The 13402-nt window shown below is 40.0% G+C and overlaps 1 protein-coding gene across 3 annotated transcripts in view; it reads left to right on the top strand.

Annotated features, from left to right (window-relative positions):
- Nucleotides 1-13402, top strand: part of MFSD14B (major facilitator superfamily domain containing 14B) — a 122068-nt gene that overhangs the window by 99224 nt on the left and 9442 nt on the right. For all 3 annotated transcript variants that reach the window (XM_043486676.1, XM_043486675.1, XM_043486677.1), the window contains one exon: nucleotides 2624-2695. In XM_043486676.1, the coding sequence (XP_043342611.1) occupies nucleotides 2624-2695 (72 nt within the window). The remainder of the gene's footprint in view (nucleotides 1-2623; nucleotides 2696-13402) is intronic.

Genomic DNA, 13402 nt, shown 5'->3' with positions numbered 1-13402 from the left:
TTTCTTCTCCATCCATTTTTCCTATACATATGCTTATATCACTGTCAACAACAACAGTTAAAACGAGTCAGAATAATTGTTATTCTGTATTTATGCTCACTTTTTAAAACTCACATACAATTAGCATACACATATATTTTTAGTTTAAATTGTGTTTACTTATAAATCGTCTATTTTATAAGAAACTTCTATCCAATATATATTTAAAACTTTATTCAATAATAAAAAGACATATAACTCAACTAAAAAAGTAGGCAAAAGATTTTGAATACATACTTCTTCAAGGAAAATATACAGATGGCCAATAAGCACATGAGAGGATGGCTGACATCATTACCCATCAAGGAAATGAAACACACCTGCTAAGAAAGCTGTAATAAAAAAAACAAAACGACAACCTAGGGTATGGAGAAATGGCAACCCTCATACATGCTGGTGGGAATGTAAAAGGGGGTAGCTACTGTGGAAAAGAGCCTGGTGGTTCCTCAAAGTGGCCAACATAGGGTTCCCAGCAAATCTATTTCTAGGTATATAGCCAAGAGAATTGAAAACGCATATCTGTACAAAAACTCTTAACACAAATTATTATTCACACAGCCAAAAAAGTAGAAGCAAAGTAGAAACAGCTTATCTGCCTATTAACTGATGAAATGGATCAACAAACATGGTACATCTGTACAATGCAATGTACAGATTTTCTTTGGCAATAAAAAGTGATGAAGTGCTGATGTACGCTACAACATTGGTGAACTCTGAAAATGTTATGCCAAGTGAAAGAAGCCAGAACCGTATATAGTACGATTCCCTTTGTAGGAGATGCTCTGAATAAATAAATACAGAGAGGCAGGAAGTGGATTACTGACTGGGTGGTGGGGTGAGTTGTGGGAATGGGATTCCTAATGGGGTGCCATGTTCCTTTGAAGAGTGGTGAGATCTTCTGAAGTTGATCATGGTAATAATCGCCCAACTCGGTATCAATACTGTACTGTGCTTAGTTGCGCAGTCGTGTCCAGCTCTTTGGTACCCCATGGACTGTAGCCCACTGGTCTCCTCTGTCCATGGGGATTCTCCAGGCAAGAATACTGGGGTGGGTTGCTGTGCCCTCCTCCAGGGGATCTTCCCAACCCAGGGATCGAACCCAGGTCTCCCACACTGCAGACAGATTCTTTACCATATGAGCCCCCAGGGAAGCCCATGTCAGTACTAAAACCATTGAATTGAATTGTGCACTTGTAATGGGTGGATTGTATAGTATTTTTAATTCTACCTCAGTAAAGCTGTTTTAGAAATATATTTATTGGGGGAATGAGGGGGGATGGGCTAGGTTTTTGGGGTTAGTGGACACAAACATTTACATATAGAATGAATGGACAACAAAGTCCTAGTGTATAGCACAGTGTACACGGCACACTGTATATTCAGTGTCCTGGGAAAAGAATATAAGAAGGAATGTATAGCATGTATAACTGAGTCACTTTGCTATATAGCACAGATTAACACAGCACTGTAAGTCAACTGTACTTCAATTAAAAAATACATATATGGGCTTCCCTGGTGGCTCAACAGTAAGGACTCTGCAGTACAGGAGACGTGAGTTCCATCCTGAGTTGGGAGGATCCCCTAGGGAGGGAAATGGCAACCCACTCTAGTATTCTTGTCTGAGAAGTCCCATGGACAGAGGAGCCTGGTGGGCTACATACAGTCCATGGGGTCGCAAAAGTCAACATGAGTTAGCAACTGAACCACCACCACCATAGATTCCAATTTTTTTAATTGCGTTCAGTTGGAGAGTAATAGAATAGTGTTAATGCCAGCAGCACTGGTTTGGGAACCAGAAGTTCTGGCTCTCTTTCACTAGCTAATTGTGTGCTTTGAAGCAGGATAATCATTTATGAAGTGTGAAGATTATTTATAATAGTTTTTAAAGTTTTTTTCTGGATTTTGTAGTTTCAATAGATGGCAAACTAACTTTAAAAACTTGATGTTTAAAACTTAAATGTTTCAGGCATTTCATAGCTACTCTTAAGATTAAGAGGCTTAGAAATCATTGCTAGCTAACTTTGGCTGCTCCATAGGAATAACCATGGGAGCTTTTTAAAACATACCTGTGTCTGGGCCCAGAGAGTCTGATTTAATTGATATCAAGTGAGTTCCAGCATCTCTTTTCTCCCTTCTCCCTTTCTCTGTTGCCCACATGATTTTAATGTGCAGCCAAAGTTGAGAGCCACTTAACTTTCCAAGTGAACATATTCTATGTTGACAGCATCAAAAATCAAATTTTTCTTTTCTTCATTTTTTTCCCTAGCAGTGGATAATGTTACATAGCTCTTGGTGGATTGTAGGGGGGAAAGCATATGAAAACAGTAGGGAGACCTGTAATAGAAATATTGTACTAGTAGCTAATCTTAGTTATATTAAGTTGTGCCTGCTTACAGTGATTTCTCATGACAGATGTAGCTATAAATTATTGGTTAAGTAGGTTTAGCTTTCAGCACTGCCTAAATTTCCATTGTCAAGGTTTCATGAACTTTCCTCAACTATTTTATTCTATAGCTTTAATGGAACATAACATTTCTTATTATTTATATAATGTCTATATTGCAAAATGTGTTCATTTTCACAGGTCATAGGATTTGGATCTGTTAAAATTGCAGCTTTCATAGCTATGGTAGGAATTCTGTCTATTGTGGCTCAGGTAAGTGTTATTTTACCCATCCACCCCACTTTTTTTTTTTTAACATTTTTAATCTGAAATAACTATAGATTCACAGGAAGCTGCAAAGAAATGTTCATGAAGATCTCTTGCACCCCTACATCAGTTCCACTCCTTCCCTGCCATGGTAGCATGTTATATAGTTATGAACAGTATCATACCCACTGTATCCACTGATGTGGATACAGATCATAGAATTATTCTCTTTTTAATAAAATCTGGAGGTTGTGATTTAGGAGGAATTTAATATGCATTTTTTAAAAATTAATTTTTTAATTGAAGGATAATTGCTTTACAGAATTTTATTGTTTTCTGTCAAACATCAACTTGAATCAGCCATATGTATACATATGTTCCCTTCCTCTTAAACCTCACTCCCATCTCCCTCCCCATCCCACCCCTCTAGTTGATGCAGAGACCCTGTTTGATTTCCCTGAGACATACAGCAAATTCCCATTGGCTATCTATGTTACATATGGTAATGTAAGTTTCCATGTTACTCTCTCCCTACATCTCACCCTCTACAGCCCTCTCCCCATGTCCATAAGTCTATTCTCTATGTCTGTTTCTTCTTTGCTGCCCTCTAAATAAATTCTTTGGTACCATCTTTCTAGATTCTGTTGATGTGCGTTAGTGTACAATATTTATCTTTCTCATTCTGACTTACCTCACTCTGTATAATAGGCTCTAGGTTCATCCATCTCATTACAGCTGACTCAAATACATTCCTTTATATGGCTGAGTAATATTTCATTATGTATATGTACCATAACTTCTTTATCTATTCCTTTGTCAATGAACATCTAGGTTGTTTCCATGTTCTTCTAACTATTGTAAATAGTGCTGCAGTGAACATTGGAGTACATGGGGGTTTTTTTTCAGTTTTGGTTTCCTCAAGGTATATACCCAAGAGTGGGATTGCTGAATCACATGGTGGTTTTAGTCCTAGTTTTTTCTTCCTACTGTTCTCCATCGTGGCTATGTCATTTTCCATTAACATCAACAGTGCAAGAGGGTTCCCTTTTCTCCACACCCTCTCCAGCATTTATTGTTAGACTTTTTGATGATGACCATTCTGACCTGTGTGAGGTGATATCTCATTGTAGTTTTGATTTGCATTTCTCTAAAAATGAGTGATACTGAGAATCTTTTAATATGTTTGTTAACCATCGGTGTGTCTTCTTTGGAGAAATGTCTGTTTAGGTCTTTTCCCTACATTTTGATTGGATTGTTTGCTTTTCTGGTATTGAGTTGTATGAGCTGCTTGTATATTTTGGAAATTAATCTTTTGTCAGTTGCTTCATTTGCTATTATTTTCTCACATTCTGAAGTTCGTCTTTTCACCTTGCTTATAGTTTCCTTTCCTGTACAAAAGCTTTTAAGTTTAACCAGGTCCCACTTGTTTACTTTTGTTTTTATTTCCATTACTCTAGGAGGTGGAGCATAGAGGATCTTGCTTTGACTTATGTTCTCGAGTGTTCTGCCTATGTTTTCCTCTAAGAGTTTTATAGTTTATGGTGTTACATTTAGGTCTTTAATCCATTTAGTGTTTATCTTTGTGTATGGTGTTAGTTCAGTTCAGTTCAGTTCAGTCACTCAGTCGTGTCCGACTCTTTGTGACCCCATGAACCGCAGCACGCCAGGCCTCCCTGTCCATTACCGACTCCTGAAGTCTACCCAAACCCATGTCCATTGAGTTGGTGATGCCATCCAACCATCTCATCCTCTGTCGTCCCCTTCTTCTGCCATCAGTCTTTCCGCATCAGGGTCCTTTCAAATGAGTCAGCTCTTCACATCAGGTGGCCAAAGTATTGGAGTCTCAGCTTCAGCATCAGTCCTTCCAATGAACACCCAGGACTGATCTCCTTTAGGATGGACTGGTTGGATCTCCTTGCAGTCCAAGGGACTCTCAAGAGTCTTCTCCAACACCACACTTCAAAAGCATCAATTCTTCAGTGCTCAGCTTTCTTTATAGTCCAACTCTCACATCCATACATGACCACTGGAAAAACCATAGCCTTGACTAGATGGACCAATGTTGGCAAAGTAATGTCTCTGCTTTTTAATATGCTGTCTAGGTTGGTCATGACTTTCCTTCCAAGGAGTAAGCGTCTTTTAATTTCATGGCTGCAATCACCATCTGCAGTGATTTTGGATCCCAAAAAAATAAAGTCAGACACCATTTCCCCATCTATTTGCCTTGAAGTGATGGGACCGGATGCCATTAGGAAGTGTTCTAATTTCATTCTTTTGCATGTAGCTGTCCAGTTTTCCCAGCACCACTTATTGAAGAGGCTGTTTTTGCCTCATTGTATGTTCTTGCCTCCTTTGTCAAAAGTAAAGTACCCACAGATGCATGGGTTTATTTCTGGGCTTTCTATCTTCTTTCATTGGTCTGTCTTTCTGTTTTGGTGCCAATACCATACTGTCTTGATGACTGTAGCTTTGTAGTATAATCTGAAGTTAGGAATGTGGATTCCTCTAGCTCCATTTTTCTTTCTTAAGACTGCTTTAGCTATTCGGGGTATTTTGTGTTTCCATATGAATTGTGAAATTTTCTGTTCTAGTTCTGTTAAAAATACCATTGGTAATTTGATAGGGATCACATTGAATCTGTATATTGCATTTGGTAGTATAGTCATTTTCACAATATTGATTTGGCTTATCCAGGAACATAGACTATCTCTCCATCTGTTTATGTCATCTTTGATTTCTTTAATCCATGTCTTATAGTTTTCTGTGTACAGTTCTTTTGTCTCCTTAGGTAGGTTTATTCCTAGATGTTTTATTCTTTTGGTTATAATGGTGAATGGGATTGATCCCTTTATTTCTTGTTCTGATTTTTCATTATTAGTATATACAAATACAAGTGATTTTATTGTATTGATTTTTTTTCCTGCAACTTTGCTAAATGCACTGTTTAGCTAGAGTAGTTTTCTGGTAGTGTCTTTAGGGTTTTCTGTGTATACTATCATGTCATCTGCAAACAGTGAGAGCTTTACTTCTTTTCCAACCTGGATTTATTTTATTCCTTTTTCTTCTCTGATTGCTGTTCCTAAGGCTTAAAAAATACGAATAATAGTGGTGAGAGTGGACACTCTTTTCTTTTTACTGATATTACAGGGAATGCTTTCAGTTTTTCACCATTGAGAATCATGTTTGCTGTGGGCTTATCATATATAGCCTTTAATATATTGAGGTAGATTCCTTCTGTGCTCAGTTTTTTGAAGAGTTTTAATCATTAATGGGTGTTAAATTTTGTCAAAGACTTTCTCTGCTTCAAAGACTTTCTCTGCACCTATTGAGATGATCATATGGTTTTTATCTTTCAATTTGTTAATATGGTGTATCATATTGATTGATTCGCATATATTGAAGAATCCTTGCATCCCTGAATAAACCCAACTTGATCATGGTGTATGAGCTTTTTAATGTGTTCTTAAATTCTGTTTGCTAAAATTTTGTTGAGGATTTTTGCATCTATGTTCATCAGTGATATTGCCCTGTAGATTTCTTTTTTGTGTATTGTCTTTGTCTGGTTTTGGTATCAGGGTGATGGTGGCCTTGAAGAGTGAGTTTGGAAGTGTTCCTTCCTCTGGAATTTTTTGAAAGAGTTTTAGGAGGATAGGCATTAGCTCTTCTCTAACATTTGCTGGAATTCACCTATGAGGCCGTCTGGTCTTGGGCTTTTGGTTTTGGGGAGATTTTTTATCACAGTTTCGATTTCAGTGCTTGTAATTGGGTTGTTCATAATTTCTTTCTTTCTGGTTCATTCTTGGAAGATTGAACTTTTCTAAGAATATGTCCATTTCCTCCAGGTTATCCATTTTATTGCCATTTGTTTGTTCATAATAGTGTCTTACAGTCCTTTGTATTTCTGCATTGTCTGTTGTAACCTCTCCCTTTTCATTTCGAATTTTGTTAATTTGATTCTTCTCTCTTCTGTTGTTGATGAGTCTGGCTAAAGGTTTGTCAACTTTGTTTATCCTCTCAAAGAACCAGCTTTCAGTTTTATTAATCATTACTATTGTTTCTTTCATTTCTTTTTCATTTACTTCTGCTCTGATCTTTATTATTTCTTTCCTTCTGCTACTTTTGGGGGATTCTCTTTTTGTTCTTGCTCCAGTTGTTTTAGGTGTAACGTTAGGTTGTCTATATGATGTTTTTGTTTCTTGAGGTAGGATTGTATTGCTATAAACTTTGCTCTTAGAACTACTTTTGCTGCATCCCATAGGTTTTGAGTTGTCATGTTTTCATTGTCATTTGTTTCTGTGAATGTTTTGATTTCCCTTTTGATTTCTTTAGTAACATGTTGCTTATTTAGAAATGTATTGTTTAATCTCCATGTGTTTGTGTTTTTTACAGTATTTTTCTTGTAATTAAAATCTAGTCTCATAGCACTGTGGTCAGAGAAGACACTGATATGATTTCAGTTTTCTTGAATTTACTGAGGTTTGATATGTGACCCAAGATGTGGTCTATCCTGGAGAATGTTCCATGTGCACTTGAGAAGAAGGTGTATTCTTCTTCATTTGGATGGAATGTCCTGAAGATATCAATGAGGTCCATCTCGTTTAATGTATCATTTCAGACTTGTGTTTCCTTATTAATTTTCTGTTTTGTTGATCTGTCCATTTTGTAAGTTGAGTGTTAAAGTCTCCCACTTTATTGTGTTACTGTCAATTTCTCCTTTCATGTCTGTTTGTGTTTGTCTTACATATTGAGGTATTCCTATGTTGGGTGCATAGATATTAAAAATTGTTATGTCTTCCTCTTGGATTGATCCCTTGATGTATCTGTAGTGTCCTTTCTTATCTCTTGTAATATTCTTTAAGGACTGCTTTGTCTTATATAAGGACTTCTGCTCCAGCTTTGTTTTGTTTTACATTTGCATGGAATATATTTTCCATCCTCTCACTTTCAGTCTATATGTGTCTTCAGGTCTGAAGTGGGTTTCTTGTAGACAGCATATATTTGGGTCTTGTTTTTATATCCATTCAGCCAGTCTGTGTCTTTTGGTTGGAGTATTTAATCCATTTACTTTTAAAGTAATTGTTGATATATTTGTTCCTATTGCTATTTTCTTAATTGGTTGGGGCTTGTTTTTGTGGATCCCTATCTTCTCTTACATTTCCTGACTATATAGGTATATGTTTAATATATGTTGTAAAACTGGTTTGGTGGTACTGAATTCTCTTAACTTTTACTTGTCTGAAAAGCTTTTTGATTTCTCCATCAATTTTGAATGAGATCCTTGCCGGATAGAGTGATCTTGGTTGTAGATTTTTCCTTCTTAGCACTTTAAATATATCCTGCCATTCTCTTCTGGCCTGCAGAGTTTCTGCTGAAAGATCAGCTGTTAAAATGTATGGGGTTTCACTTGTATGTTACTTGTTGCTTCTCCGTTGCTGCTTTTAATATTCTTTCCTTGTGTTTAATCATTTTTAGTTTGATTAGTATGTGTCTAGGTGTGTTTCTCCTTGGTTTATCCTGTATGGGACTCTTTGCACCTCTCTTTGAATTTGATTGAGTATTTCCCTTTCCATGTTGGGGAAATTTTCCAAATTTTCTCATCCCGTTTATTTTTCTCTTCTTCTGCGACTCCTATAATTTGAATGTTGGTGCATTTGATATTGTCCCAGAAGTTTCTGAGACTATCCTCAGTTCTTTTCATTCTTTTTACTTAATTCTGCTCTTCAGAAGTTATTTCCTCCAATTTATCTTCCAACTACTGATCCATTCTTCTACCTCAGATATTCTGCTACTGATTCCTTCTAAAGTGTTTTTAATTTCAGTAGTTGTGTAGTTTGTCTCTGTATGTGTATTCTTTAATTCTTCTGGGTCTTTGGTAATTGATTCTTGCATTTTCTCCATTCTGTTTTCCAAGTTTTCCATCACCTTTGCTGTCATTATTCTGAGTTCTCTCTCAGGTCGGTTGCCGATTTCCTCTCATTTATGTGGACTCTGTGTTTCTAGTTTGTTCCTTCATGTGTGCAGTATTTCTCTGCCTTTTCTTTTTTTAAAAAAAACTTACTGTGTTTGAGGTCTCCTTTTCCCAGGCTTCAAGGTTGAATTCTTTCTTAGTTTCGGTTTCTGCCCTCCTAAGGTTCGTCCAGTGGTTTGTTTAGGCTTAATATAGTGTAAGATTTGCGCTAAGTTTTTTTTTTTTCTGATGGGCAAGGCTGAGTGAGTTGGTACTCCTATCTGCTGATGATTGGGTTTGTATTGTTTTGTTTGTTGTTTGGATCAGGTGTCCTGCACAGAATGCTGCTGGTGGTTGGGTGATGCTGGTTCTTGTATTCAAGTGGTTTCCTTTGTGGGAGTTCTTACTATTTGATACACCCTAGGGTTAGGAGTTCTCCGGTAGTCTAGGGTCTTGGAGTCAGTGCTCCCACTCCGAAGGCACGAGGCTCGATCTCTGGCCAGAACAGAGATTCCATAGGTGGGTTTTTATGGTGCTAAATGGTATTAAAACAAATACCACAAATGATAAACCAAAAATGAACCCCACACAAATGCCTGTTACAAAATCAAGCAAAGATTAATTAGCATAATGGAATATACACATATACATATACACGCATGAGCAAAATCAAAAACATTACAGTAGATTGACCTGGTGAACAAAGGAAACCAAAAATGATATCTACCAGTTAAGAACAAAACTAACTAGAGCACAAACTGGACAACAAAACTAAAGCAAGGTACCAACTGGGGAATAAAGCAATAAGAACAAAACCAACAAATATGGTCAGATAAAGGAAAGAAAGAAAGGTAAAGTTAAATAGAGGTAGATAAGAAAGGTTTATATATATAATATTAAGTTCAAGGGGAAAAGAACAGTAGGAAAGGCAAACAAAGGAATAAATGTAGAAAAGATAATAGGTTTAAAAAATTTTTAAGCTAAAATTATAAAAAGAGGAAAAAGAGAAGGAAAAAAAAAACACCACAAAACTGCAAAAGGCCAATGTAGACCCAGAGGTTTATAACAGCAATAAAAAAGTGTGATTAAGTGTGATTGAAAGAAAAACTCAAAAGCTTAATTAGGTTTCATATTGCTAATAAAATTGACAACTACAATAGAGGGAGGGAAGAGGGGGGAATCCAAAAGAAACTACAGAGCTAATCGAAATATAAGAATAATAAATGTATCCATTGAGTATCTGCTGTCAGCATCCTTTCCCTTGCTGGGAGTCATAGTCCACCTCACCTCTGTGAGACGCCCTCCACATTGCTCTGGTCTCTGAACCCTGCGGGGCCGCTCAGGCTCTAGTCCGGCCCTGCTGCTGTGCGTGCCTACCTCAGATGGTCACAGCTGTCAGAACTAGTGCGTTCTCTTTGCGGGAGCTCTCAGTGACCTTTTTTATATTCCATAGGCACAGAATCTGCCTAGTTGATCATGTGGATTTAATCTGCAGCTTATACAGCTGGTGGGAAGGTTTTGGGTCTTCCGCCTCAGCCACGCTTCCCCCTGGGTTTCAATTGTGGTTTTACTTCCACCACTGCGAATGGGTCCTCCACTGGGGTTTGCTCCTGAGGCTGCCCTGGAGGACTTGGGTCTGCCCCTGTGAGGGCCAGGTGTGGAGGTGGTGCAGCTGCTCGGGTCTTAGGGGCTCTGGCAGCACCAGGTACTCAGGGGAGTTGGTGTGTAGGGCAGCAGGAATATAGTGCTCTAGAAGGATATGACAGCCAGTATAGGCCAGTACACTCCAGTATTCTCACTTGGAGAACCCCCCTGACAGAGAAGCCCACAGTCCACAGGGTCAAAAAGAGTTGGACACAACCAAAGCAATCCCATGTTCATAGATGCAAGACTTTTTTTTCCTGTGGCAACTCGGCCCATTGAGGGTTGAGCATGAAGGTGGCTCATCTGCCTAGGTCCCATGGACCTTGGCAGCGCCAAGTGTGCAAGGACATGGACTGCCTCAGTCACAGGAGTTATGGTCCTGTCAGAGTCTCTTTTCAAGCCTCTGGTAGCTGGTGATCAGAAGGCTGCTTTAGATATTCTTTCTCTGTAGCTCCATCCATTCGTGCACTTAGAGGGCTCCCTTGCCTGGGGTCCTTCTCTGTTCTACACATCAGGCACATAGAGGGGCCCCTGGCTGGAGTCCTGCTCTGTAGATCCACATGTCGGGCACATAGAGGGGCTCCCTGGGTGGGGTCCTGCTCTGTAAGTCAGCGCGTCAGGCACTTGACGGGCCCCCTGGGTGGGGTTCTGCTCTGTAGTGCAGCGCGTCAGGCACATTGAGGGGCCCCCTGGGTGGGGTCCTGCTCTGTAGATCTGCATGTCAGGCACATTGAGGGGCCCCCTGGGTGGGGTCCTGCTCTGTAGGTCAGCGCATCAGGCACTTGATGGGCCCCCTGGGTGGGGTCCTGCTCTGTAGTGCAGTGCGTCAGGCACTTGACGGGCCAGCCTCTCTATTGTTCTGTGCTGATGCTGGTGTGTGGGGGGAGAGGGCTGTGGTGATGGCTTCACCCTGTAGGCGTAACTCAGCAGTATTGCCTTGCATCCATGGCCGCCTGCTTTCCTCCACAGGCATTTCCCACCACAGACTCCTCCCTCACGGCCCCTCAGCCTGTGTCTCTGCCGTCAATAGCAGCACTCGCCCTGGGATTGCTCTGCAATCCCTAGACTCCCAACTCCCAGCTGCTGTGCCTTCCAGGGGACCTGCATCCCTGTCCAGGCTATATATGGCTGCGGCAGGGACAGTCTGATTCTCATTCCATTTAGGCTGCCACAGATCAGCTGCTTCACTCTCAGCCTTAAGTGTTTCTCCTCTGACTCAGACAATTGCCCTGATGTGGGGATCGGACCCCTGCTTCAGTTCCCCACCTGCCGAGGACAGATCCAGTCCTACTAACACTCCAGTTTTCGCTGCTAGTTGCTTCGTCCTGCTGAGTTTTGTGTGGTTCTATATGTTCTTTTCCATTGGTCAGGTCCTCCTGTCTGCTCTTAGCTGGTGTTCTGCAAGTACTGCTGTGTCTGAAGGTGTGTTCCTGATGTATCCATGAAGAGAGATGTACTCCACATCCACCTACTTCTCCAACATCTTGTTCCTTTTGGAATTTAATAGAAATTTCTAGTGGTTTTTAGAATATGTGTGGTTACCCCTAATGCATGGGTTTGGCACATAAAAATTTGCTTTTACAGCCACCAACCATAGTCTTTCTCCACTATTCTGAAATTAACCAGAAGAATGTTTCAATATTATTTTAATACTGAAAAATAGTGAAAGGGAAAAACAGAAGTGAAAATGTGTAAATATTACAATTTTTGCTATCCACAAAACTGAAGAAGTGTGCTAAGTCAGTACATTAGGATTGTATGTAATTATTTCATGGCAGTTAGAGGGGAAAGGTGGAAGTAGTGAGAGTTTCCTCTTCCTGGGCTCTAAAATCGCTGCAGATGGTGACTGCAGCCATGAAATCAGAAGACATTTGCTTCTTGGCAGGAAAGCAGTGACAAACGTAGACAGCATGTTGAAAAGCAGAGACATCACCCTGCTGGCAAAGGTCCGTATAGTCAAGGCTGTGGACTTCTCAGTGATCATGTACAGTTGTGAGAGCTAGACCGTAAAGAAGACAGAGCACCAAATAACTGATACCTTCGAACTGTGGTGCTGAAAAAGACTCCTAAGAGTCCCTTGGACAGCAAGGAAATCAAACAAATCAATCTTAAGGGAAATCAACCCTGAATCCTCTTCGGAAGGACTGGTGCTGAAGCTGAAACTCCAGTATTTGGTTATCTGATGTGCCCAGCAGACTCATTGGAAAAAGCCCCTCATGCTGGGAAAGATTGAGGGCAGAAGTAAAAGAGGGCATCAGAGGATGGATGGCTGGATGGCATCACCAATGCAATGGACATGAACTTGGGCAAATTCAGGAGATGGTGGGGCGCAGGGAGGCTAGTGTGCTGTAGTCCATGAGGTTGCAAAGAGTGTGACATGACTAGGCAACTGAACAGCAATTAAATATACCCCCATCTTTTATAAATACAGGACCACAAAAAGGGCATATGTGCTTCGAGTTAATTCATTGATATGCATAGGTACATTCACTATATTGTATGGGACTGCAGAGAGGCTATTTCCCTGAAATAGCTATGTTGTTCAGTTGCTAAGTCATGTCCAACCTTTTATGACCCTGTGGACTGCAGCACGCAAGCTCCTCTGTCCTCCACTATTTCCAAGAGTTTGATCAAATTCATGTCCATTGAGTCAGTGATGCTATCTAATCATCTCATGCTCTGCAGCCCCCTTTTCCTTTTGCCTTCAATCTTCCCAGCATCTGGATCTTTTCCAGTGAGTTGGCTTTTCCCATCAGGGGTCCAAAGTATTGGAGCTTCAACCTCAGCATCGGTCCTTCCAATGAGTATCCAGGGTTGATGTCCTTTAGGATTGACTGGTTTGATCTCCTTGCAGTCCAAGGGACTCTGAAGAGTTTTCTCCAGCACCAAATTTGAAAGCATCAATTCTTCAGTGCCCAGCCTTCTTTATGACACAACTTACATCCATATGTGACTACAGAAAAACCATAGCATTGACTATACGGACCTTTGTCAGCAAAGCATTGTCTCTGCTTTTTAAAATGCTGTCTAGGGTTGTCATAGCTTTCCTTCCAAGGAGCAGGTGTGTTTTAATTTCATGGCTACAGTCACTGTCCGCAGTGATTTTGGAGCCCAAGAAAATA

This window comes from Cervus canadensis, chromosome 14 (assembly GCF_019320065.1).
Source record: "Cervus canadensis isolate Bull #8, Minnesota chromosome 14, ASM1932006v1, whole genome shotgun sequence".
Lineage (NCBI taxonomy): Eukaryota > Metazoa > Chordata > Mammalia > Artiodactyla > Cervidae > Cervus > Cervus canadensis.
Note: the sequence above shows the minus strand (reverse complement) of the source record. Positions and strands in the feature narration are given on the sequence as shown.